The sequence below is a fragment of the Melanotaenia boesemani genome, chromosome 1 (assembly GCF_017639745.1).
Source record: "Melanotaenia boesemani isolate fMelBoe1 chromosome 1, fMelBoe1.pri, whole genome shotgun sequence".
NCBI classification, from domain to species: domain Eukaryota; kingdom Metazoa; phylum Chordata; class Actinopteri; order Atheriniformes; family Melanotaeniidae; genus Melanotaenia; species Melanotaenia boesemani.
The window spans coordinates 18,580,224-18,607,102 of record NC_055682.1 but is presented as its reverse complement, the minus strand read 5'-3'; the positions used below and the strand labels follow the sequence as shown (position 1 = coordinate 18,607,102).

The 26,879-nt window shown below is 39.2% G+C and overlaps 1 protein-coding gene across 1 annotated transcript; it reads right to left on the bottom strand.

Moving 5' to 3' along the window:
• Nucleotides 1-56: 56 nt before the first annotated feature.
• LOC121641330 (cartilage intermediate layer protein, nucleotide pyrophosphohydrolase) lies at nucleotides 57-10,285 on the bottom strand. Its single transcript, XM_041987413.1, has 9 exons — nucleotides 10,195-10,285; nucleotides 9,309-9,464; nucleotides 6,362-6,415; nucleotides 5,981-6,250; nucleotides 4,877-5,056; nucleotides 4,461-4,766; nucleotides 4,228-4,336; nucleotides 3,951-4,099; nucleotides 57-3,835 (listed from the first exon to the last, which is right to left on the bottom strand). Exons 2-9 carry the CDS (start codon nucleotides 9,391-9,393, stop codon nucleotides 1,476-1,478), a joined length of 3,513 nt encoding a protein of 1,170 aa, XP_041843347.1. The 5' UTR covers nucleotides 9,394-9,464; nucleotides 10,195-10,285; the 3' UTR covers nucleotides 57-1,475.
• Between the last annotated feature and the right edge of the window lie 16,594 nt (nucleotides 10,286-26,879).

Below are 26,879 nucleotides of genomic sequence, written 5' to 3'. Positions count from 1 at the left end.
TATGGAGCAAAGTATACGTAGGTATCTTTTGTGCATGACGAATATGAACTAAATTGATTTCTACTAATGCAGAAAAAGTATAGATCAGGCAAGTGGACTAACTTGCTACAACTGGTCTCCTAATTGTTGCTTCTGCAGGCTTGTATCAAGTGTGATGAGGAGCGGGGGCTTATGGCTTCACGCCGCCATGTCTTCATATGGGCTACAGTCAGTTGAAAGGGGCTTATTTATCCTTTTCTTTTCTAGCTATTGACCAGTTTCAATGTTACTTGGACAATTGGATACATAAAATGTTGAAGATACAGCTGTTTTTTTAAGTATCTAATTTAATAAATCACTGGTCAGAAGGAAAAGTTGTTTTGGTCCTTATTTTTCATCAATGAAATAAACTTGAAAGCGAAAGTTCAACTCTGTAAGCCCTGTGAAATAAATACTCTATTTACAATTTCAAGTAAATGTTTACTAGACTAAATTTGAAAATGTAAAGTTTGCTATTATAGTTTACATAGTTTGCTTATACAGTATTCAGAAAGAAAAGAAAAAAGGCATAAAACATTGAGCAAAAGCATTACAACAAAACTCCACCCTATCTCATCTTCTAGGTACAATTTAGATCAGGATATATTTGGGCACTGATAAAGTTTTACTTTTACAGCTGTGTTCCTGTCCTCACCTATGATCACGAGCTGTGGGTGGTGACACAAAGCACAAGATTGTAAATAAGTGGCCAAAATCAGATTCCTCTACAGGATGGCCGAGCTCTCCCTTAGAGGGTGGGTGAAGAGCTTGGTCGTCCGGGAGGGGCTTAGAGTAGAGCTGCTGCTGCTCTGCATCAAGAGGAGCCACATGAGGTGGCTCGGGCACCTGATTAGGATGCCTTTGAGAAATGGATGGAACTGTTCAATAAAACAGTGAAGTTTGTCATTCAGTCAGTATGGCAGGTTCAGCTTTATGATTCATATATAAATTAACTAGTAAGGAGTATCATGATATCCTGATATTTAGTTATTATTTGGGTCAATGAGATAAACTGACTGTCATCAATAACCAAGTTAATCACTGATCTCAATCCATTAAAAATTGGTTCGGGCAAAAATGTTCAATGAAAATTTAAGGCAATGCTTGTAAGTGATTTCTTCAAGCAGCCCTTGCCTGTAAAGTATTCTTGACAATTTATTAAAAATGCACATTTTATTTACCTTTATGCAAATTTGTCAAATTTCAAATGGGTCCCTGAAAAAAAAAAGTTATTTATAATTAAAAAACATAACCCCTGGGACCTTACTCCATTTTGGATGTTTATACACGCATATAAAAGCATAGAGTCTGCACTTTAAGTCCATATTAACTATATAACTGAAGCTTGAATAAGTTTTGGTAAAGAGTTTATGAAGCAAAAACTGTCAGTGTCCAATTATTTCCAGAGCTAATTGTAGGTGTTGGTCACCATGTAGAGCCTCGATCTTAGCTGTTGTTTAGCTTCTGCCCCGTCCATGACTTCTTACAGGATTTCTGGTGCTACGTTTACGGCTGCTACTGGGTGAGTTGGCCCTCTGCCGGTGTTTGGTTTTTCTGCTCTCTCCTCTTACAACACTTGTAACTGTCTGACTTTGAGAACTCTGCAGGGCTTGGAAGACGCTCTGGCGTGTCACCTCACGGTCTCCACAAGTAAACGTCAGTGCTACGCCTTCGTTGGTCTTCATGACCCGAGATGTGCCATCTGAGGTACCATCAAAGCAGCGTCCAAGTGCAATCTCTTTGGCTGTGCGGGGATCCTGGTCTGTCACTGTATAGATTCCATAATTGTGACCAAGAGGATCGAGAGGGGCCAGCATGGTGAACTCATTGGTGTCATTGTTGACGGCTAAAGGCAGGTGGTTGACCAGATACTCCTGAAGGATTGCATTCACATAGTCTCTCTTACAGCTTCCTTGTGGTATCACTTTCACTAGGGTACGATCTACACGGTCTTGATCATACAGCATCCCGCTGCACTTGAATTCCAAGCACACAGCTGAAACATTTGAGTGGTCCATGTCACGGATACTGCGAGTGTCTCTGAGACCATACAGCTGACCTACTGTCTTGGGATGGGTGCCACCCATGTTGCGGGACCGCACATTAATCTCATGTGGGCTGTTGATTTTGATTTTGATGTAGCATGCCCTGTATTCCATGGGTTTAGGCCACCAACTCAGGTAATCCTCTGTCCAGCTCATTGGGTCATCTTCATTGAAAGGCACAGTATTGTAATCATAACGGTCTCCTTCCACCCTTGAGAAACGGAAGTGTGCTGCACTGAAAGGGGCCTCTTCACATTCTTTCAAGTTCTCAAATGCATACACCGGTCCGTTGGCTTCCTCAGCTGTGTTGGGAATTGGCTTTGCTACATTGATACTGAAAGCTGTTTTTTTCACTCTGGGGTCCTCATGGTCGGTCCTCCTGTAGTTCAGTTTTCTTAGATAGGGCTGAGGCACTCCAATGAGGCTAGGGTTGAATTTGGGAGCAGATGGGACAGCCTCCAGTTCCTCCCCTCCTAAATTGGCCATCACATATGCAGAATAGGCATCAGGTCTTTGTTCATCGCAGAAGGCTGGAAGACAAGCTCCACTTGGGCCAGTGACGACACTATCAAATCGACCCCAGGCACGTGGATTGGTAGAGTAGCCAGCCGTTGGCTCCATGTTTATAAGACTCACCACCACACCCTCCACCTGCTCACTGGGCATAAAGCGCTCACTGCGGAAGGCCCTCACTTTTACATAACATCTGCGGTTCTCAGGGACATCCAGGTTAAACAGACGTCTTTCTCTGATCTCCATGTTACCAATCAAAAATGTCCTTTCCTCCCTTTTGCCTCTTTTTTTTCTCTCCACCTGCAGACTACCTTCCTCCTCCCACAGGCCTGTTTCAGGGTTCAGTGACCACAGCTTCATGATGTTGAGATGCTCTGCCATCTTCACCTGAGCAGAGTCCAGGAACACCTTCACCTCACCTGCATTCAGGGGCTCATTGTTTTCTTCGCCTCTGAAATCAACTGAAAACATCCCATAGGTTCTCAGTGGTATGGTATCACCTTCATCTCCTATAAAATTGAGATCACTTTGAGCAGCAGTAGCTGTTGAGACATCTCTGGGGTCGAGAAATGTCACACTTGCATTGACATTCCCAGTGAAAACTTCTCCATTCTCCTTATAGAATGAATGAGGAGGAATCTCAATTTGGACCATTGCCTCCTGGTTTTCTACCTCCCCAAGCTCCAGAGTGTTGGTTTCGGAGGGGCTGATGGTCACAGGAGCTTTCTTTCGTAGAAGTTTGATTTCATGGTAAACAGCTCCCCCTTTGGTATTAAATGGAAGCACCTTTGTCGTGTTAACAAATTTTTGCATGTTGTCAACAAAAGTCAACACCAACCTTTCAGTGTCTGGAGGGATTTGGATGGAGAAGGTACCTTTGTAGCCTGTGCGACTAATTCTTTTTCCATTCATGAAGATGTGACCAAACCTCATTGGCTCACCATTATCTGCAGCAATAGCCCTACCATGCACAATGGCCTTGGTGTTCACACATTTCTGACAGCCACACTTGGTCACCACCATGGTGGGCAGTTGATAGCCCTGGCATGTTAGCTGCCTTTCCTCCATCTCTGCCACACCACAGCAGTATGCCACTTTGTCTTTGCACCTGATGCCATTGTCCAGCTGTCCAGCACATGCACTTGAAGGACACTTTCCCACATCAAAGTAGAATGAGTCTGTGCTGTTTTGGTAGCAATCATGTGGAAGTCGAATGAGGTGAGATTCAGGCATCGGGTTGCATGAATGCTCATCTCTGCCTGTGTTGGAGATGTATAAATAGAAATGCAGATTTAATTTTAAGATTAAGGCACCTCATTTAAAATCCCATCTGTGTATTCACAACATATCATTTAAAGAAAGAACAGAACACACCTATGATTCTTAAAGTTGCTGGTTTGGTCTTAATGGCTCCAGATGGACCACTTGCTCTGCAGTAGTATTCTCCAGCCTGCTCAGCGCGAAGATCTTTCAGGACTAATATGCTGTCAGACTGCATCTCCATGAGGCTGTTGTTATGAAACCTGTTGGTTCACACACACAAAAACAAAGAGCAGAAAAAAGAGGCAGGAAATATAATTTATTTTTGAAAAGTATAAAAGCAGTCGATGTGACTATGAGTGCAATACCTGTGAGCCCTGTGAACCCTTACCATTGGTACTTTTCTGGCTGTGGGCTTCCTGTCACTTTGCAGCAGAAGGCAGCACTTTGCCCCTCCCTTCTGGCCTTGCTCTCAGGGTTACTCAACACATGAAGTTTCTCTAAAAAGAAAAAAATAAATAAATAAAATAATGCATTACCTTTAAGCTTCACCCAAACTCAGTATCGGTAAATATGCAGGTTAATAGTATCTTTTCCATCCTCATACATTCACATTTAACGTACCAGCTCTTTTCAGCTGGACACTTAGAACTGAGGTGCGTTCAGCGCTGCTGGGCACAACAACATTAAGGATGGCATGACCTTGTAGGCTGACAGTCAAGGTTGTGTTGCCATCGGGGCAGATACCAGGAACACGGAAATGTCCATTGTGATCCGTAATGGTCAGGAGTTTGCCCAAGCGAAGGATTGCAGCCCCTTCAGCAATGAGACCACCAGCACTGCGTACAGAACCCAAGAGGATGTGCTCCTCGCACATGCATGCATCACAGTCAGCGTTCACTCTCCCCATCACACACTTCAAGGAACAATCTAAAAAACAATAAAGCAAACACAGACATTACAAGTTCACAACACAGAAGGTGTTTTTTAGCTGCTGTATCTTCCACAATGCATGATGTTACGCATCTAATTTAATTCACCTGTCTTTATGCACTCGGGTCCATTGCATGGTTTCCCATCAATTTTAAGCCCACTACAAGGCATGGATTGAGATTGGCAGTTTCGATAGCGAAGTTGCACGGCCACTTGGCCACAGAGAGCGGGGCATGGGCTCCAGTCTGACCATGGACCCCAGGTTCCATAAATATTTAAACTGCTATCTAAAAGAATAAAATCAAATAGAATAAAACAATCAGAAAAAAAAAAAAAAAAAAATCAAACCACTGCCACAAAAATTAACATTATCTAATCAAATTTGTCAGTATCTTATCACAGTGTTTCTCAGCCCTGGGGCTCAGGACCTTTGCCCTACATGTTTTAGATTATTCTAATACATTAACACACATAACTGAAAAGAACAGCTCATTAGCAGGTCTGCAAAGAACTGACGAGCAGAACACCTGAATAAGGTGTGCCTGTGATCCAGCGCAAGTGGCTTGTTTTTTTTATTTGCTTTTAATTGTGTGTTGCTTGCTTTTAATTGCTTTTGACTGTTTTTAGTTTGCTATCCCTTTTTTATTTGTTGCATGACAACTGGCAACCTCCTTGTTGCTGTCATCCACATGACACCTAATGCAATCAGCACACCTGCTTCTGACAGGCAAGACTGGTATAAAAAGAAAAAGAAGCCACCAAGCGGGAGCAAATAAGCAGCAAACAGCGGATGAGGAAGGCACACGTACTGGGGGCCATGGGCACTTGGGACAACGAGTATTATGATGTGACTGACACACAGAAGCAGGGCAAGGACCCTGCTGGCTGTGTGAGTATGGAACAGAAAAGTAGTAATGGTGTCTGGATTAGGCTAAACCCTCATACTGCAAAATGGGAGCATGTAATGCCATCTGTGTTTTTCTGTACAGATGTTCCAGCATGCCCGAGGGGGGCCCGCTGACCTGGATCGGTGGGGAGGACCAGCTGGTTTTGCCGTGTACTTGGTGCATGTGGCTGATGGGAGCCTGCCGACCTGGATCAGGAGTTGGAAACATCTAAAACATGCAGGGCAGGGGTCCTGAGGACCAGGATTGAGAAACACTGTCTTATCAAAATACTTCTTGAAACTGAAAGAAGTCAACAGTCCAAACCTTTGGGACAGAGGAAACGGACTGCGTAGTTGGAGCAGTTGCGTTCAGGACCTTGCTCCTCATTGAGGCACCAGAAACCCACAGTTGGGTCTGCGTGAACTGTTTCCCCAGTTTCACGGGCCGGGACCCATTCTGTGGTTCTGGCTTCAATTGCCCGTGGAGTGTCACAAACTCGAGCACGGTAGTAGAAGCGAATGGCATCCAGCTGCTCGTAGTCTCCACGGCCTCCCGGGTGATCAACATTGAACCATGTGGTCCACTCATAGTTTTCTAGAGACAAAGTTTAGAGACAGTCATGACCTAAAAAACAGCTCGTGTTCATTTTTATCTAAGATAACTTCGGTATTTAGTTGAAAGTTTCTCAAAACAAACAAAAGTTACCTTCAGAGTGGTAGACAGCAGGTTCATACTCTTTGTGGTCTCTTTTCCATGAGCCTGCAAAACACAAATCCTATTACTATTACTATGAATAAATGTATCTCTCATAACTTGAATGCAGGAGTGGGCAATATGCCAATAACTAATATTATATTTTTGGCTTTACATAAGATATATCTCTATGCTTTGAAATATCCTCTAAAACATTGTGTAAATGTTAAATTCAACGTTACCATGCATAAAAAGTCACCAGTAGAATGATTCAAGTAAATTCTGGTAACTCCCTGATCCAGGAGAAAAAAAAAATAAAATAAATAAAAAACAAAAACAAAATATGACTGTTTAAGATAACATGCACATCCCAGAAGACTGGGTGCTGGACCGCAAAGGTAATATCAGATAAATAAGTATAGTCTGCGCACAAGAAGCTGCTCATTAAAAAGTTTAATCTGTGTTACGTTTCCAGCACCTGCCCTACATACATAAAGTGAGATTGGAGACACATCTCCATATGTAGATGTGTCTCCAGTCTAATTTCTCACAGGTTTCTCAAAAAAAGTGCCACATCTTTTTCACATTAACTACTTTACTTTTACAGACTTATACAATGATGCATTTTTTAAAAACTTTTAATATAATTTAATTTTAATTTATTTTAGTCTATTCTATAGAAATATTTATACAATATCTTTTCTATAGATATATAAATAAAGATAGATTTAACTTGTGACCATAGGTGTATCATTTTCTTTTCAGTGTCATCACTGAGGCAAACCTGGTGATTTTAACATATTGAGCAGTGTATTAGATCAGTGGTTCTCAAACTTTTTGAGCCATGACCCCCAAGATAAAATAGGTTGGTGTTTGCAACCCCCATGTAACGACTTAGTGGTTAATTGTGTGACATATCAAATGGGTCATCTTGTAGCATTCTCTAAATGTAAGCCTGGAAAACTGGTAAAATGGTTTTTGGTGGTTCACCGCACCTACATGCCCCAAATCACCTTCTCTTGTGGCGATAATGTCAAATTCTGATAATATGGCATGTGTACTAACTGTTGTTTATACGCTAATGTGTTAAAAAATAAAGTGCTAATTTCAAAGATTTATTTCTTAATTAACGGTCCCATATTATGCAAAATTCACTTTATAAAGGTTTTCTAACAGTCATATGTGTCCTCATAGCCTGTGTCTCAAAAATGAGAAAATTCTGTCACCTCTCTCACTTGCTTGCTCCACTTTTTAGCGAATGAGTGCTGAAACGGGTGAGTCTGAGATCCGCCCCCGGTAGTGGATCCTGCAACTGACCCTCTGGCTAGCTGAGCCTGCCTGAGCGGACACCAGCGAAAGCAGACCCTCTCCCAGAGAGGAGCGTGCACAGGCACCACTCATGAATGTTTAAAGGTTCAGAAACAGCCCATTCTCATTAGAGCTCAGTAGAGCGTCATTTGGAAGGCTGAAATTAAGCACCAAGGCTGAATTTGGGGTAATACACTTTGAAACCAATGTTGCTGGACCTCTGACACCCATATGAAATTGTTGAAAAATATATATGACATGGGATCTTTAATGGTTTAATTTTGACAGCCCTCATAAGAATCCCAAATTTTTTTGATAAATGTAGGCTATTTATTATTTTATTTATTATCTTTTGAACCCCTGAAATGATCTTAAGACCCCCATGGGGGCCTCAACGTCCAGTTTGAGAACCACTGTATGACTCACTAAATGTCACAGCTGTGACTATTTGTACTTGATGTTTGGGATATAGCCATTTCATACCATACATCAAACACATAGGATACATAGAGTATATATAGCCCACCTCTTCTTCTATGTAATTGTTAATTTTAAAAGTATTGTTTTAGAGTGAAAGCAATTGAGAGAAGCATTTTGACATAATTTGAGAAATAATCTGTTTTAACAGACTAAAAAAAGAACATTAGAATACATACACCAATTCTTATACACTCTGACATTATTATGTATTTATGTGCCCATTCAAGCATAGCACTATGTGGAAGCACTGGAAAAAAAAATCATTGCTCCATACTTTCACTCAGTTCTGTCTTGTTTGCCTGTCTCTCTTGGATGAAAACATTTCTGTCTACAGCACTGTAGGTTTGAGTATGAGGATGGTTTAACTCTCTAAACCCCCACCTAAGAAAATATGGGGAGAAAATTTAAAGTTTTTAATCTGGTCTTTATTTAGCCTCTAACAAAATGTAAAAAACAAAAAACAAAAAACAAAAAAATTAAATAATTTACTGTTTATTATTGTGTGATATGTGATGTAAAAAGTATCCACCAGGGGGCAGAAGACATGTTTTAGATTGTGTACAACAGGGTTTTAAGCCAAGTTTTTACCATAAAGTGATGCAAAAGGTCTCAGAAACTGTATGTATCAAATATGATACATATGGCATTAAAGGGTTAAAAGACATGATGCTCTGTACCATGTTTGCTCCATACTCATTATTAGGTGATTAGATCAGAAGATGAAGGAGTTTTGCTTTGCATGCTGTTGCAATGATTAGTACTTTCACCTAAAAACAAGAAGGTTTCTGGTTATGCCTAAAGCAGGGCTCTTCTACTCCAGCTGTTGAGGGCCACTGTCCTGCACTGTCCTGCAGGGTTTCCCTGTTTCAACACACCTGACTTAAATGAACAGGTCATTGTTTAGAACCTGACAACCTGTTGGATCTGTTTTTATTTGTTTTCACCCTTAGCTTGCAGATTACTGACCATGGTGCTTCATCTCTGATTACTCAGTTTGGCCTTTACACATACTAATCTCAGTGGCCTTTTTGCTTTGCCGTTGCAGACTATTGTGTTTAGATTATTGGAAAATAATTCAAAAACAATTTTAAGGATGGGTTTAACCCACAGCTACACCTTGTCAGCACTGCCACTGAAAAGAAGAGTGTCGGCATTTTTGTATAAGTCTTACCTTGAGCTATAAGAACAGTGGCTGCAGTGATTCCCAGAAAGAGGAAAAGAGACCTCTGTGACATTCTCACACTCTGCCTCCACATCTGATTCTTAAACCTTCACCTCTCACGTGTTTCACTCCAGGAACTTCACAGAAGACAGCAGCACAAAACTCCTAGTGGGAAGATAAAGTCAAAATAGGTTCCAAGTTACTAAATGTTCAGCTGCATACACCAACAGAAGAGCCAAACAGAGAATAAATTGAAGAACAAGCTGACTGAGTGGTAAAATTTGATGCAGGGAATAAAACAAGACTCATACCTGAAGTAAAAAGCTTAAAAAAAAGCCACATGCTCCATGCTTTTTGTCTTTGAGGTTTTAGGGTGAAAAAACATGGCTAGACAGGGCTCTCTACTCAGATTACACATCTGTGTTAGCCATCACCATTTGTCAAGGGAATACTCAAACATTCTGCATCCACTGTCGAAACACTGGCAACACAATCCAAACACCCACACACAAACACAAGGAGTAATTTTTCTGACTTAGAATAAGTAAAACTTTGTACATAACAGACTGCAGTTTCACTTTAGATTCTAAGGTGGAAAAGTACAAAGAATATTGACAACTCATTTTTTATGTCTAAGAAGAATAAGTAGAAAAAACTAGTAGCAGAGATGTACTTTGTCAAGATTACTTGGAGTCAGGTTTAATGTAATACACATGACTCAGATTGCGACTTCAATAATATGGTTAAAAAATTACAATTCACTATTTATTGTCTTTGTAATACCACCATCATTTCCAATCAGCAATTGTCTGATGTCTCTGTTTAATATTTAATACACAGTAAGCAGATTTATAAGGACACAGTAACTTACATAATAATCCATTTCTTTTCTTACCTCTTTTTGAGTCTACCCTCTTTACTGGAAAGTCCTTCTTAACCTTTTCCTGATAGTTCTGTCTCACATTTCTCTCCTCCTCCTCTGTTCTTCACTCTACTTCAACACCCTCCACTCTCTTTTAAACCTGACTGCCTCCTCCAACCCTCCCTCCTCTCTCGGCAGTGTGCCACAGTGTCTTTTCATTACACTATTATCTTTATAATTTATCACCTTCCCTTGTACAACCATGACATTAAAATGGTTATTCGATGATGTTGCACATAAAAGAGGGGCAGTCGTGGGATCTGGGTAACAAGTGCTGGTGTTAATAGATTGACCTTTGCATCTAAGATCAATGGGAACTGAGTCAAACTGGGTATTTGTCTTCTATTTTGCTCTCAACCAGCATGTTTCTGTTTTATAATTTTGCATGAAAACTGTGCTGGTTCATAACAGAAAAATATTCTGTTTGGGATTTTGATAGTGCATGATAAACTTTATAATCTACTGGAAAAAAGGTTTTAAAGTACAAGAGATGAGAAACATTTAAAAGATGGAAAACTAATAGCTGGTTTGTCACTTTATTAAAAGCTTGAGTTACATCTTTTACTGTTTGATGTAAAGCAGATTTGAGTACATGTCCTTAGTTTTACAAACACTTTGCGCACCTGGTTCCTACAAGTGCAACTGATTTTATTTCACCATACAACCCTAGAAAAGTTTTTTAATAAGTATTTTTTAATAAAAAAAAAGAATAGTATTTCCATAAAAGTCTAAACTTTTCACTAATTATTATTATACAGCTGAAGCTCTCATAGAAAAACTCCAAATGTCTTTCGTCTACGCTACCCTCAGTAAAACTATACATGAAATCAGTACTTTCACAGCCTGGAGAAAGACTCCAGTGAAGCAGCAGATCACTTTGTATCGTCTGCCAGATGCTGGAGGGTAAATATGCTGTGGCTGCCTTTTTGACTTTTAGTAACCTCACCAATCTTCCTGATACGGCAGCTTCATCTCTGTAGTTTTCTATTGTAAGTTCGACTGTTTTTTTTCTCTTTTTAATCAACTGGGGAAAAGTTGGCAGGAGAAGCAGGGAAATATGGTCTGATAGACCAAAACGAGGGTGTGGGAGGGCTTTGTAACTGCCAGAATGTCCAGGGTATTTCCTCCTTTGGTGGGGGTGAAAAAATAATTTTGTGTCTCAGGCCCAGCAAATGCAAGTCATATATTCTCTTCTTTTTTGCTCTGCTTTTTTGCCGGTGCAAAGTCCTCTGGGAAATATGCACCTTTTAGCTGCCAGACGCTCTGTATGTCCATCAGTTCACTGTTTGGTGATGAGCAGTGAGCACAGTCAGGCTCCTTACTGACAATTGGCCCTTTCAGCTGGAAACAATATTATGTGAAAACTCATACTGAACCAAAATGGTAGAAGGCTAAAACATAAAAACTATGGTTTGGAAAAAAGAGAGAAAAAAAAGATGCTGAGATGAACTGGAGAATCAGCTGATGATTCTGTACATCATTGGGTATAAAAAAATGTTGTTTTTCCTTTCTTGGTATTTTTATACTCAGACAAAGGGACAGTCATAGGAAAAAAAGGAGTTGGTGCACTGTTAGTCCTGTCTGACATTCTGTTAAATCACCACTATCTTGTTTTTTCTCACAACATTCATTAGCTGAGCTCATCTGGTCAATTACAAGGCAGAGAACACACAGAGGAAGAACCGGGCCCTGCACCTCAGTCCTCACAGGCCTGTTTCTGTTCCCAGAACCAGGGGAAGGACCTAATGACTAGTGTCAGTGGCTAAGTCGTGTCAACTGCTAGACACATCAAATAATGCATGCATACCACTGAGCAGGTAGATATGATTACTGTCAGAGGAGAAATAATAGTGCTAAACAGCTTATTTTGCTATGCTCATACTGCATGTCTGAAAGTAATATGCTTTCAATAACACTGTCAGGTAAGCATGAAAAACAAGTCCAAAGCTATTTTGCAAGTCAGTGAAACAGATGTTCATTTCTTCAAGTGAATAATTCATAAAATTAATTTTGATTGCTAATATTAACATAGATGTAATTGACCAAAAATGATTTAGCCTTTGATAACAATTGTGAAGATGTAGGAGTTTGTTGATGTCTCATTACATCCAGCCAGTAAACAAGGAGGACAGCGGTGATGGGAAATGATGTCAGAGCAGGAAACTGAGAGAATGATCACACAAACAAAAGGTTTGATTTCCATGCAACAAAAAAAGACAGTTCATAACTCAACAAAAATTGGTCCCATATAGTTAAATTATGTTGGGTAAAGTCTATGGAATTTTATCTGATGAGGTTATTTTCTTACTTAAAATTATATTGATCTAGTCACGCTTTAAAAGGCTGTATCGTGGACATGTTTGCCTGCCGTTAGCCTGGTATTAGTTATAAACATCTGTATTCAGAGATGGAAACAAATAAAATTTCCACTTTTTTTCTTGCAGCATTTTTGTTTATGTGTGTGCCAAAAAGAAAATTGATTAAAGTAGATGATGGATAAGAAAGGGCATGCAAGCAGGGGTGGGGCCAGGGTGGCCAGGGTGGCACTGGACACCTCTAAAATCTGAATGGACACCCCAGGTGTCACCTCAGGCCAATGGAGGAGGGAAAACAGAAAACTTTTTTTCAGACTTGCATGGATCACCAGTATCACTACACCAGCTTGAAGTAAATTTGAACATTTTTCCCTTTGCATGTACAACTACTAATGTTATGTAAGGCTATTAACGTGATGTTAGCATGAAGCTATGCAGCAGTGCTTATCTATTAATATGGTAGAATTAGATTAGTTTTGAGATAATGTGGGGAATCCATACCATATTTAGTTTACATTGAGTGTATTTAGGGACTACACATCATCAAGATTTTTACATTAGAACTGAAAATAATCTATAGATGAACAAAGAGTACTTCAGTATCTACATTCCTTAGCACTGACCAAGCTAGAGCTACACGATCCATTTTCATTTAAACAGGAGGCTAGCAAGGTTACTTGTTGATTTTAAAGTAAGCTGCAGCATGAAAACTGTAGAGAAACATAGCCTGTAACCAGTCTTATTGTGTATAGGAAGATATAAGAATAAAGAAAAAAAGGAGATATTTGTGTTTTTTTTGGTAAGAGGGACACAGCAGACTAAACTGCAAATTAGTCTTTATTTGGGATCATTATTTGTATAATTTTTGTCTTGTATCAATCAGGAACAGGCCGACAGTTAAGTACTGCAATTGTTAGAAGTAACTATGAAGATTTATTAAAGCACTGTTCACCACATATTACCATCTTCTGCCACCTCGTGGCTTCTGCTCTTCATTCTATTGATTTGATTTTTTTACAGATTAATGTGGGCATATATGAAGACTGAGATCCTGTGGTAGAGGACATACACTTCCAGGAACATGGTTCAAAACCAGAAGTGTCCTGAGGATATCGGGGTCAGTGTAGGTCAGTCTCTTCTTTTAAAACTGCCCTTAAATCATACCTTTATCAGAAAGCCTTTGCTGACTTTACCTTACTTTTAGGATTTTCAATTACTGATTGACTGGAATTAAAGAAAATAGTGAATATTGCTTTTCCTTTCGCTTTTGAACACATACTTGTGCCCCTTTTGATTTGCTTTCTTTTTACTAATACAATCACTAATTTCCTTCATATTTTTCAGAAACATTTAGAGTAATGAATGTACTTTTTATTGTGCACATTCCTGCAGTGTTTGTGGTCAACAGAGGGAAATGTTTTCTCACATGGAAGATATCTGCACCTCCCATGAAACTTGTAAGTAGTCTGCATTCTTTTATAGTAATAAATATACGACTTCTTAATAGCAGCTCAGCAACATTGTTATCTGAGGTTAGAACATCCTGAACTAAAACCCTCAATTACCACCCTGGAGGCAATAACAAAACAGGAGTTTAAGACCAAAATAGAAACACAAGAAGTGATGAAGCCAAAACCTGGGAGAAGTCATAAAGCAGACGTATCAGCCGCTAAGCAGACAACAACAGTTTCAGGGGTTTTAGCTTTCTTCTTTAATCTTTTATCAACCCAACTTTGTGGGCTCCACTTTCCAAGCCCTGTCAGTGTTAAAAAGGCTCTAATATAGGAAGGATGGACTAACTACAAACCTAAATGAGAAAACCTCTCTTTGAAGTCAGTGCAATGGTCAGTTTTCATCACAGATGTCAGTTTTGTGCAGTGAAAGATGATTTAGTTTTCCAAAGTCATCTGCTGACATCTAAATTTCTCAACATTTTTCTAAAACTTTAATCACATTTTCATTTATTTATTATTTTCCTGAAAAGACATAAAGGAAGTAGTGTGGGCTCTCTCCTAGTGAGTGACTTGGGGCCCCTAATGACAGAAGCAGAAGCTGCACTGCATATTTTTGCTGGTAGAGTCATTAAATAGACCAACAGCAGCACCATGATTGTTTATGCACAAATGCACTGTCTGTCTGAATACAGTAAAAGAATGTGAAATAGCAAAATTAAAATGTAAATTTCAAAATTGTATATCACTGTAGTAAATACACAGAATTGCCGTAAATAAATTTACAATGTATAACTTTAATTTTTACAGATAAATCATGTAAAATACACAGCATTTTACTGTGTTTCCTTTTTATATAGGTGAAATTAATAGGAATGTACCGTGAAGTCAAAAGTGGGTTATTACTGTTAAATTTAGGGAAACACTTAGTAGAAATTATAGGTTTTATTAATGCAGACATTTAAATTTACAGTATAAAACAATTTGCCATTTAGCGAAAACATACTGTAATTTCTACAGAGACAAGAATGGTTAATCAATTTATGATTCATGACCCATCCATGCTGGTTACAAACCATAAATTGTAAATCTGTTTTAAACTGTTTCTTTAACATTGAATTACTGTAAATAAGTTAATTAAAGAAAATGATCTTGAATGATTGAACATGATTTCTCGATTGGAGCAGGAATTTTTAACTGATGGTTACTAACATACAGTCACTTCCTCTTTCACATAGAGTCATTAGACTTCAGGGGTCGATGTTGCCATGCCATTTCACACATCAAAAAGCTTTCTAGAAATTTTCATCTTTGACGTTGTAAGATTTGTCAGAGTAAATTTGAGGTCGATCAGAAATCCCTCTAGGAGTAGTTTGTTAAAGTACCAGGGCTAAAATGGTGGCCAAAATGGTGGACAGGAGGCTGGGGGGATAGTAACCACGTGTGGTCAGGTCCACATGTGACAAAGTACATGGGGATTTAAGCAATTTGTTGAGCTGTGGCAAAGTGTCACACTTTGCCAGGCTGGCACGTCCATATTGTGTAATGAAACTTTGTGAGAATCATGAGGTGTGTCCCAATTCAGGGTCTGCACACTTCGAAGTGGGGATTCGTCGGCCACATACGTCACTGCAGTGCGCAAAGTACTGTCCCAGCAGCCTTCGTTTGGCCTCAAACGAAGGCTGCTGGTGATGCATCCTTCGTGGCTTCTTTTCTCCCCGAATTCATTGCTCACAAGACGGTGTCAAATCAGCAACCAAGCTCAGAAGAGTATTTTTTAACGGGTTAATGATGTGTGCGCTGACTGGAAAACAACAGAGCCTCAGACAATGTTTTTTCTGTTATTTTTTATTTTATTTTTTTTTACTGTAGGTGTTAACCAGTTGGTTTTAACATCCACTGAAGTGGCCTATGAAAGTAATTTCAGAGGTTTAAGGGATTCAACGTCCTGTGATGTTGCTATGGGAAATTCTTGTTGACTAGGTAGGCTGTCTCATTTCATGAACGTTAAGCAGACTTTCAAGTGTGTAGACTACGGAGGTCACTCTGTGGCCTACATAGTCTGCACACTCCGAACTGTGCAGACCCTGAATTTGGACACACCTATAAAATAGCATCAGCAACATCTTAAGTTTCCTGACCAAATTTGATGAGGATCCTGTCAATACAGAGCAAGATAAATAAACCCAAATCCCAAAATCTCACATTTCCTGTTGCCAGTAGGTGGTGCTATGACTATGTCAGAATATTCTTACAAATGCTCATGCTTTGATGCTTATTATTACTGTAAACTTTGGGCCAGACTTCCTTCTTTATGGTGAAGGGTCACTCCATGATGGCATTGCCATGTGACAAAATGTCATGATACATAAAATCCAAAATCAGCAATGTCTTACCCCCTTCTATTATCATTTGGGTCAATTTGACCCCAATCAGTGTTTATTACCAAAAATAATAGTTGACTGTTTTTTATTTCATTCATGTTTCGTGAGTTTTTCTAATTTGATGAGTACAATTGATAAATCATAAAATGATCACAATTTTACTTTTTCAATGCACTGAACACATATTGCACGCATCAGTGGTTGTTAGGGTGATCTATTCTTATTATAAGTTGATGGGTGAGTTTTGAAACATGTACCCCCTATGTACATGTACATGTACATAGGGGGTACATGCATACACACATAGGTGCAGTATGAACTGGGCGGCGACAAAGGCAGGGACCCTGGTGGTTTGATCCTCGGCTGCACAAGCTAGCGCTAGGAACGTAGAATGTCGCCTCACTGGTGGGGAAGGAGCCTGAGCTGGTGTACGAGATTGAGTGATTCCAGCTAGATATAGCTGGACTCACCTCAATACATGGCTTGGGCTCTGGAACCACTGTCCTCGAGAAGGGCTGGACGCTCTTGGGGTTTAACATGATGGACAAGAAGGTAGCCTCCCTCTACCTTCGGGTGGGGGGACGGGTCCTGAACTGTTGTTTGTGCTTATGCACCGAACAACAGTTTGAGAGTACTCATCCTTCTTGGAGTCTTTGGAACTCCTTCCAAGTATTCCCTCGTTCTACTGAGGAACTTCAGTGCTCCGGGGGGCAAGGACAGTGAGACCTGGAGGGGCGTGATTGGAAGGAATGGCTCCCCTGATCTGAATCTGAGTGGTGTTTGTTATTGGACTACTGTGTTTGTCATGGATTGTCCATAATGAACACCATGTTCAGGCATAAGAGTGTCCAAATGTGCCCTTGGCACCAGGACACTCTAGGCCGCAGTTCGAAGATCAACTTTGTAGTCTTATCATTGGACTTGCAGTCATATGTCTTGGACACTCATGTGAAGAGAGGGGCAGAGCTGTCAGCTGATCACCACCTGGTGGTGAGTTGGTTCAGATGGTGGTGGAGGATGCCGGTCAGGCGTGGCAGACCCAAACATGTTGTGGGGGTCTGCTGGGAATGTCTGGCGGAGCCCCCTTCCAGAAAGAGTTTCAACTCCCATCTCCAACAGAGCTTCGACCACGTTCTGTGACACGTCTTCGAACGAGGAAGCAGAGTCGAGGAACCCTGAAGGCTCTGGATGCTGTAGGGCTGTCTTGGCTGACATGCCTCTGCAGCATCACATGGACTTAGGGACAGTTCCCCTGGACTGGCAGATTGTGGTGGTGCTCCCCCTCTTCAAGAAGTGGGACCAGAGGGTGTGCTCCACTACAGGGGATCACACTCCTCAGCCTCCCTGGTCTATTCAGGGGTCCTGGAGAGGAGGGTCTGTCAGGTAGTCAAATCTCAGATTGAGGAGGAGCAATGTGGTTTTTGTCCTGGTCATGGAACAGTGGACCAGCTCTACACCCTCTTCAGGGTCTTGGTGAAGTCTACAAGTGGTTTGTGGACTTGAAGTTTGACCATGTCCCCTGGGGGCTAGTGTGGGAGATGCTCAGGGAGTATGGCCGAACCCCCTTGTACAAGCTGTCTGGTCCCTGTACGACCGGTGTCAGAGCTTGGTTTGCCTTGCCGGCAGTAAATCAGAGTTGTTTCCAGTGAGGGGTGGACTCCACCAAGGCTGCCCTTTGTCAGTGATTCTGTTCATAACTTTTATGGACAGAATTTCTAGGTGCAGCCGAGGTGTTGAGGGGATCCAGTATGGTGGCCTCAGGATTGGGTCTCTGCTCTTTGCGGATGATGTGGTTCTGTTGGCTTCATCAGACCATGATCTTCAGCTCTCACTGGAGCGATTCACAGCCGAGTGTGAAGCTGCTGGGATGAGAATCAGCACCTCCAAATCCAAGACCATGGTCCTAAGCCAGAAAAGGGTGGAGTGCCTTCTCCAGATTGGCAATGAGGTCCTACCCCAACAGGAGGAGTTCACGTCTTGTTCACGAGTGAGGGAAGGATGGAGTGGGAGATTGACAGGCGGATCAGTGTGGCATCTTCAGTAATGCTGACTCTGCATTGGTCTGTCATGGTGAAGAGGGAGCTGAGCCAAAAGGCAAAGCTCTCGATTTACCTGTTGATGTACGCTCCTACCCTCACCTATGGTCACAAGCTGTGGGTAGTGACTGAAAGAACAAGATCGCGAATATAAGTGGCCAAAACTAGTTTTCTCCGCAGGGTGGCCAGGCTCTCCCTTAGAGATGCTGCTCCTCCACATCAAGAAGAGCCAGATGGAGTGGCTCAGGCATCTGGTCAGGATGCCTCCTGGACGCTTCCCTGGTGAGGTGTTCCAGGCACATCCCACTGGGAGGAGGCCCAGGGGAAGACCCAGCACATTTTATGGAAAAAAGTATCCATAGCTATATAGAAGATATAATCATGTTATTAACTATTAACATAATTTTAAATGTTAGATTCTACTTGTTTTCAGTGTATAAACCTCTTAGGAATATTGGAGTGATTTTCAGAAATGAGTTTATTTTATTGAAAAAAAATGCTCTTTTATTAATGTCCTCTGTACTGGATGTCAGGACTTTGTGAAGTCGTGTATTCTTCACAAGGATTAGAAGGTAATTTAAGGTGAAATTGGAGCCATGTGTTTTGATCAATGGGATGACGCACAACTGTGTTTGTTTGGTTTATTTAAACAACAGCGATGGTTGGCTTTTAATGACCAATAGGTGTCCATGCAATTAGTGAAACTGTCATGAAAAGCAATCGATTGAGTTTCCTTTGTTTTCCATGTGTTTCAACATACATAAATAGGTAAGGATAGGAATACAGTTACACATTTTCCTGCTAAACTGTCAGAAAAAGGAATGATGTTAATTATGAACTAACTCCAATTGTTCAATATTAACCATGTGTTTCTTTTCATCGATTTAATTTTATCTATTAATATTTCATATTAATATCAAGGTTAATCCACCACAATATATTTGGAAACATGAAATCCTTCTTTAGTAAAAATTCTCTGTAATATTTTCTCACTGATAATAAAATTTGTTAAATTTGGATGTTATAAGTTTTCAAAGACGTTTTAGATCTGAATCAGATAATTACTTATGTGTTCAGTGTTAAGGATAGTTTGATATCTAAACAGTATTATAGTTGGCTTTTTATGATTTGATTAGTTTTGATCTGGAGTTCAGTCTCAAAATAAAACAAATATTAAAAGTTTTTACTGTTTTATTCAGTAAATTGGGAAAACTGAAAACTGATGAGGATCAAAAATATTTCTGACATGGTACATGAATTATAATCTGTAAACATAGCAAGTTAAAGGTTTTGTTTAATCAACTTAACTTGTCTGTCCAAACTTATTATCTCTGTAAAAGTAAACCAAAAATACTGACCCATGTCAGTATCACTGTGAGGACTGTCAGTATTCTCAAATGTAATCTCAGGCTGAAACTTTGATGACACTGATTGATAAACAGGGATGCAGTTTATCTGAATAACACATATCAGTTACAAAGCTACATGTTACTTCATGTGGGAGAATGATTTAATGTCATCTTCTGACCAAACATATTTTAATGAAAAAGAAAGACGTAATGTTGGAGCTGTTGGAGATTGTAATTTTCAAAATACCATTTGATCCACTTGCCGTGATTAATTTAGGAGCTCGAGACAACAGATTTAAAGATATATAATTATAGAAATGACATAAATATAAAGTAATTTGTTAAAAAAAAAAGAAAGAAATGAAAATGAAAATCAAATATTTAACAAGATATTGTGAAGATTGAAGATTTTAAATTCTAATTCAGGTTTTTAGTTTGAAGTAATATGACTCAGAAGAAATTGAAAACATCTGAAAAATGTCTTGAACATATTACTAGCACTAGTTTTTTTTTAATCTTTCCCAAAGTATTCCCACATTTTTAAAAAACTTTTTTAAGTCTTGTCTTTATTTCCCTCCCAAATATCCCACATGTAAAAAATTACATTACAAAAATTTACATCATTGCATTTTTCCTAAATAGCCCCACTTAAAAAAAGGGGGAAGAATAATCTATATGTTGAATAAATCTTCAAATAGATCACATGGGGGAATTACCTAACAATGTTAGAGCCATTTACACTAAGGACAAATGTTTGTATTTTCTACAAATGCATTGATCTCACTAAAAGAGTTTTACTTTCCAAGGCCTAATTGGAAACGATAAGTACCCCACTGGGCTCTGGTTGGATTATTTTTTAACAAGCTGACTATTAAACTTTTTTGTTGAGTGGATGCTGTGGACCCTAGAGAGCACACTAGTCTTTGAATGTGTTCAATACAATTTGTTTTTTGTACCAGAATTTTTTTCTACTTTTTTGTGCTACGACAAGCATTAGGTAAATTGCTGAAACAAGACAAGTGCTTCAGGGGTTTTTGCAAAAGTACCAACTACACACGTTTCCCAAAAAGAAGGATGCAGAAAAAGCCAAAGTCACTCTTACAAACAGGTCAATGCACCTTTTACAGGTTTAAAATGTTGCGTCTCTGGCTATATAGTTGCTTTAAATATTTTGTGACCGAATGAAAAAGGGGGGATAAAGGCTTAATAGCTTTTTCTTTTTTTCAGTGCCTATATGAACATGGGGAAGTGAGGCTGGAATGAGACATGTCAAACATTCTGAACAGAGATAAGTCCAGCAATGGCTAAAGCTTAACAGAGCTCTGTACAGTAAGTGTACCAGTATAAATACATAGGAAGGTAATTGAGTTATTTAGCTACATATGTCCAACATTGCAGCACTGTGGACTGTGTGAAAAAAACATTGTCTGCCTCTTTCTCTGATCACCGTACAAGTAAACCCAAAATAACTACTTGTCTTTAAATTATCTAAATGATTTTCTCAGATGATGCTGCAGTTAAAAGCTGCATGGATGTGTGTGATAGTTAGCACCGTTCCCTCACAGCAAGGATTGAACTTTGGCTGGGGCCTTTCTGTTTGGTGTTTGGATGTCCTTTTCAGGTCATTCCTTCCACAGTCCAAAATACATGTGTGTTATATGTTACATGTGTGTTGTGTGTTATTGGTGTTTCTAAATTTTTACTTGAAGTGAGTGTGTGCATGTGTGGTTGTTTGTTTCTCTGTGATGGAGTGGCGACCTATCCAAGGTGTACCCTGTCTCTCACCTGATAACAGTTGGGATAGGCTCCGTCATAGATGATGGATGGATGGATGGATGGATGGATGGATGGATGGATGGGTGGATGGATGGATGGATGGATGGATGGATGGATGGATGGATGGATGGATGGGTGGATGCAGTTATAAAATCAGGATTTTATTGGTCTTAAAATGCTTTGAGACTATGAGCTGATGCAGTTTAAATTGGCTGCTTCCCAGTTACAGTTTGCCATGTCTTTACATGTCTGATGAAAGGAACAGACAAAAATGTGAATGAGAGTAGCTTTTTTAGGAACTCAGCTGCGCTAACATACAATATGCTTCTGCTTTACTCTTCTTACAGATGGAAAATATGCAGCATGCTTAGGCCTAGTTGAGTTTAGAGGAGCTTATATATTCAGGAGTTATTTAATCCTCAAACTCATTACCTGTGTGTTTATAAATAATAATTTGGGAACAATGATGTTTTTTTTTTTTGTTTTTTTATTTATTTATTTTTTATTTAAGGCGAGGATCGGTCCTTTTTAGTGGCAGGTCCTACATTTTGGAATATTGTTCCCTACGAGCTACACGCCTGCACTGATTTTCCTCTATTCAAGGCCAAACCCAAGACCTATTTATTTAAAAAGTCTTTGGCTTGTAGTGCATTGTTTTGATTTATTTTGTACATGCAGTATGTTTTAGGTTATCTATTAGTTTTGTGCTTTTACTACTTTCTATTATATTTTCTTTATTTTAATGTGTATTTGTTTTTATTTGTTTTATGATGTTAAGCACCTTGGTCAGCTTGAGTGTTGTAAGGTTCTATAGAAATAAAGTTTTGATTAATCTACCATCTATCTTCTTTGATCGAACAGGATGTGGTCCAGATTAAAGTATGTGTTTGGATTGACAACAGAACCAATAAAATTTAAATGGTTGTGTTTGTTTCCCAGTAGCTTCTGAAAAAAGGTGCTAATTTACAGTATGAGTGGAAAAACCACAGAGGAAGTGAGTGACACAGACGGGTTGAAATTTCTTCCACATGATGATTAGAATATCTCAGGTTGTTTTTCACCAGTGATGACCGTTGTGGTTCAACTTGTTCTCCTGGAGAGTGTACAAATGAGGAAAGGAAATTGTGTAATTGTGGTTTTCATCCCAATAAACACCAGCAAAGAAAATGTTTTAGACAAATTAAGTCATAATTTATTGCCATATAATGAAAGAATGCGTAACCCTCAAATACTGTGGATAGGTTTGAAATTAGTTTTTGTGCTGCTCTATAACTCTGCTAATGACAAACACTTACAGCTGTGTTTTAAAACTGAGAGAGCATGTTTTTCCTTCTGCATAACTGATTGGGTAATTGAGCAAAAACCTTACACTGTTTGTCTAACTGATGATCTTCAGAGAAACAGGGGAGAGTGAACACCTGGACAGAATTAAGGCCAACTCTTTATTTTTACTACACATGCCTAAAGTGCAAATAAATCCCCACTTACATGACTGTAAAGACACATAAACGTGCATGCAAACGGTGGGAGAGGACGTGTTTTGCTGGTGACATGTTATGGAGAGCACATGCACAGGTTGTGTCTTCTTCCTTATGTTTTCTGACTGTCTCCGGCCCGTTTAAGCATGAAGACATGCAGAAGTAGGGGCTAGATTAGAAACATGTGGGGCTGACCTGTGAGACAGATGAGATGTGCTCAACAAGGTCGTCCATTTTCCTCTTGGATTCAAGCTTAAAGACAGTATATATATGTATATATATATATAATTTATATATACATAAACAGGGAGGATTAAAAGCTTTGATCTAAATCTTGAAGGAAGCCACTCATGTGAAAATAATCATTTATCTATGCTTTCTGTCCCAAGACAAGTAGAGACAGGAATCTGAACAGCTGCACACGTCTTCATGAGTTTTGAGTTATTTCAAATCTGGCTTGACTCAGTTGAGGCTTTATAGTAGAAGAGAGGAAGCAGCAGAAAAGCAGAATGCACTTGCACATAGTAGTATTCTCTAGTTACATGATTCATTCATGGGCCAAATAGTATTTTAGGATCTAGAAAAGAAAGCAAGGAGAATGCTCCCTGGTTAAACCGGCTCAAACATTACCAATGTGTCCAGGTTTTCCCAGCTTGCCATCTATCATCTATCATCATGGGCATCTTTTTTACTTCATCATTAAAATGAATAAAATATTAGGTTTTTTTCAGCTACCTTTTTTCCTTTCTTTTAATGCAAGAAACCAACTAGCCTAAAAAAAAAAAACAAAAAAAAAAAAAACAAAAAAAAAAACCCCAGAAAAAAACAAACAACAAAAAAAGAAACAAAGAAAAACAAAAATAATTCAATAATAACATCCAACAACACAGTGACAATGATGTAATGTCCTAAACCAACATTAAGTAAAACCAAACTTATTCCAGTATGATTGAGATTTAATTTACGTTCTTATTTTTTTTTTTTATAATAAAATAATCTTTAATTAAAACAAGGACAGTGTTTGCTCCAAGCTAAACTTAATTAATGAAATGACATTTGAATGGTCTTTTAAACGTCACTCCAATTAACTGGAAACTCAATTAATTAAACTCTCTTGTTTACCTTTTTAGCCATTTACAACATTTAACTTTGTGCACATGATGTTCACTCGCTTCCAGTTTTTCTTGCTGGCTGGAAGACATTCAGTTGAGAAAAATCCTAACTGTCCCACAAACATCATCTTATTGTTCAGTCAGTTACAACATCGCCTGACTCATCAGTGAACGCAGGAATCACAGAGCTCATCAACATGAAAGACCAGTGAATTTACTGGACAAGATTTCAGAGCTGTGTAATGAGGAAAACTGTTGCAGGTTGTAAAAGGAAAGAAAAAGAACCAGCCAACAACAACAGGGGAAGGAGGAAAACTGAGCCAGAGCTTGTAAGTAAAGCTGCAGCTACCCTGTGAACCTTTTGTGAAATTAAGTAATGCCTTTTAGGTTCACTTTGGCCATTTATGCCAATAAGTCACGTAAAACTGTGTCAGAAATGTTCTTAGAAGTGGAAACAGCTGTGTTCATGGGTAAAAGTAGAAGGTTTGAAGAGCCTCGGGAAGTAGTTAAAATGAAGCACTGTTTTCATATTTGATATTTAAAACAAGATTATGGTCACACCACACCTTTCATCCTCTTATTTAAAGGTTGTTACCTGTTATTGGGTTAGAACTAGAAACATATGCAAAAAGAAGCTAACCAAGAGCCGTTTATGTTTGCAAAATGCTGCAGGTAAATTAGTGAAGATCATTCTTTTAAAATAACTCCAGTTTGAGGACATGTGTAATAGTAGTAAAATATAACTGATCCTTACAATTTTTTTTTTTTTTTTTTTTTGATCGCATTGCAAAAGATACATCCACCATCTGCTGGTGACTTACATAAGCTGCCAAAGCCACACACAGCTCCTTCAGTCCTTTTCAGTCATTTTTTTCTCTCCATTTTTTGTCCTGGAATGAATGCCATCATCACATCAGAGCTCTTTCATTTCATTCCCTCATCAGACTCCAAGCTGATATCCCCCATCAACCCATGAATATAATTCACTTTCACAAGCACAAACAAAGACTCCATCATGCGAGCACAAATTCCCCAAAGACGCTTGGGAAGTTTAGACCTGGCAATGTTTAAGCCCAGTCCTTTCCTTTCATCTGTGCAAGATAAAACAGTTGTGTCACACATTTTTCTGCCTGTGATTACTGAGGGAAGCCTGCATTTAATTAAAGCTACTTTGGGAAATTGTATGCTGTAATATTGGCACACTGATGTGCGTGACTGTACATAAAAACAATCAAAGTGTTACAGACTGGATCAAAGTGCCAATTATCAATCTAAAACAACAGGCTGCAGAGAGGCAGCCGTTGTGTCTTCTGTGAATGTGTGATCTGACAGTCTTGGCTAATAAATGAAGATGTAAGTTTGTTATGTTCTTTCCTTCTTTTTTCTGGAGTACAGCTTTAGGTGAAATGGGCAGTGGGGGCAGTGTGGTTACAGAGGTGGGCTTGGATCTGGAGAACCTGGGTTCAAGTCCCTGGGCTAGCAACTAAGGTAAACCATTGTGGGCCCCTGAGCAAGACCTTTAATCCCCAACTGCTCCCCAGGTGCTGGAATCTGGCAACCCACTGCTCCTAGCAACTAGGATGGGTTAAATGCAGAGAAAGAATTTCCCAGCTGCTATTAATAAAATAGAATATATTAAATTAAAAATACCTTTTATTTTTATGGGAGAAGACTCAAATTTTGATTGTGTGTTTTTTCTTTTTCTTCTACATGTGTTTGTGTTATAGGTGGTGACATGTGGTGAAGTGTTACAAGACTGAAACGATCAGTTTTATCTCTCACAAATCATCTGTGTCTGTGCTACAGAGCCAAAAACCAAACATGCTGTGTTCATTTTATCCTTTAAGTTCTTTTTCATTTAGATTTATTTTAATATTTCCTAGCAATGGAGAAATTACAATAAGCAATGAAATTTCAGTCCTTGTTAATGTTTATTTACATTAAATTAAACCGATTCTGAAACTGGCCCAAATTGTTCAATGTTTAAAATTTTTCAAAGCAAAGTTTAAACACAGCAAGTTATGTTTTCATAGTTTTGGAGCTCAGTGGGGATTGACTGGTGCCTCATGTGAACCAGCAGTAGAAACTCACTCACCTCTTCTAACGTGAGCTACCGCAAGTCCATCAAAAGTTTCAGATATGTCCTTGTACAGCCAAACATGAAAAGCTGTCCTTTACAGGCACTTAGACTCAGCAAACAGGAAACCTTGAGGCTGGGAAAGACATCAGTCCTAAATGATCCAACAAAAACACACCACATGGTTGTGTTTCCATTACTCCAGAAAACAGTCATCACGCTGACCCAGCCATAAGCCAAATGTGATCTTTTAAATCCCAACCGTTTTCAGATGAAATCAAGTCATTGTAGGTTTTTTTTTTTTTTTTACTTCTGATCATGCAGGCTTTTAAGAAAGTTTCTATTCTGACTCTCTTTTCGTTGCTATTTCTCTTACTATTTTATAAAGACATAAAAATAAGACTAATGAGACTTTGCAGGTTCTTTGGACGAAACAAAGACTTTTATAATTTTGTTGATTTTTTTCTGCTGATGAAGGATGCTGCTGCTCTCTAGTGGCAGCATAGTTTTGATCCTGGTACACAAACAAGATCAGGATACTCAGAATGAACGGATCAGGCAGGATTACACAGTTTGACTGAAAGAGAGTGGAGAGGATTCCTGGAGAAACTGGATGGATGGATGGATGGATGGATGCATAAATGGATGGATGGATGGATGGATGGATGGATGGATGGATG

Excerpts from the sequence above, each read along its gene's own strand:
- LOC121641330 (XM_041987413.1), bottom strand. The coding sequence starts at position 9,393 with ATGTGGAGGCAGAGTGTGAGAATGTCACAGAGGTCTCTTTTCCTCTTT. Across the intron at positions 6,416-9,308 it reads CACTGTTCTTATAGCTCAAG|GCTCATGGAAAAGAGACCAC; the intron begins GTAAGACTTATA and ends TGTGTTTTGCAG. Across the intron at positions 4,100-4,227 it reads CAGCCAGAAAAGTACCAATG|GTTTCATAACAACAGCCTCA; the intron begins GTAAGGGTTCAC and ends GTGAACCAACAG.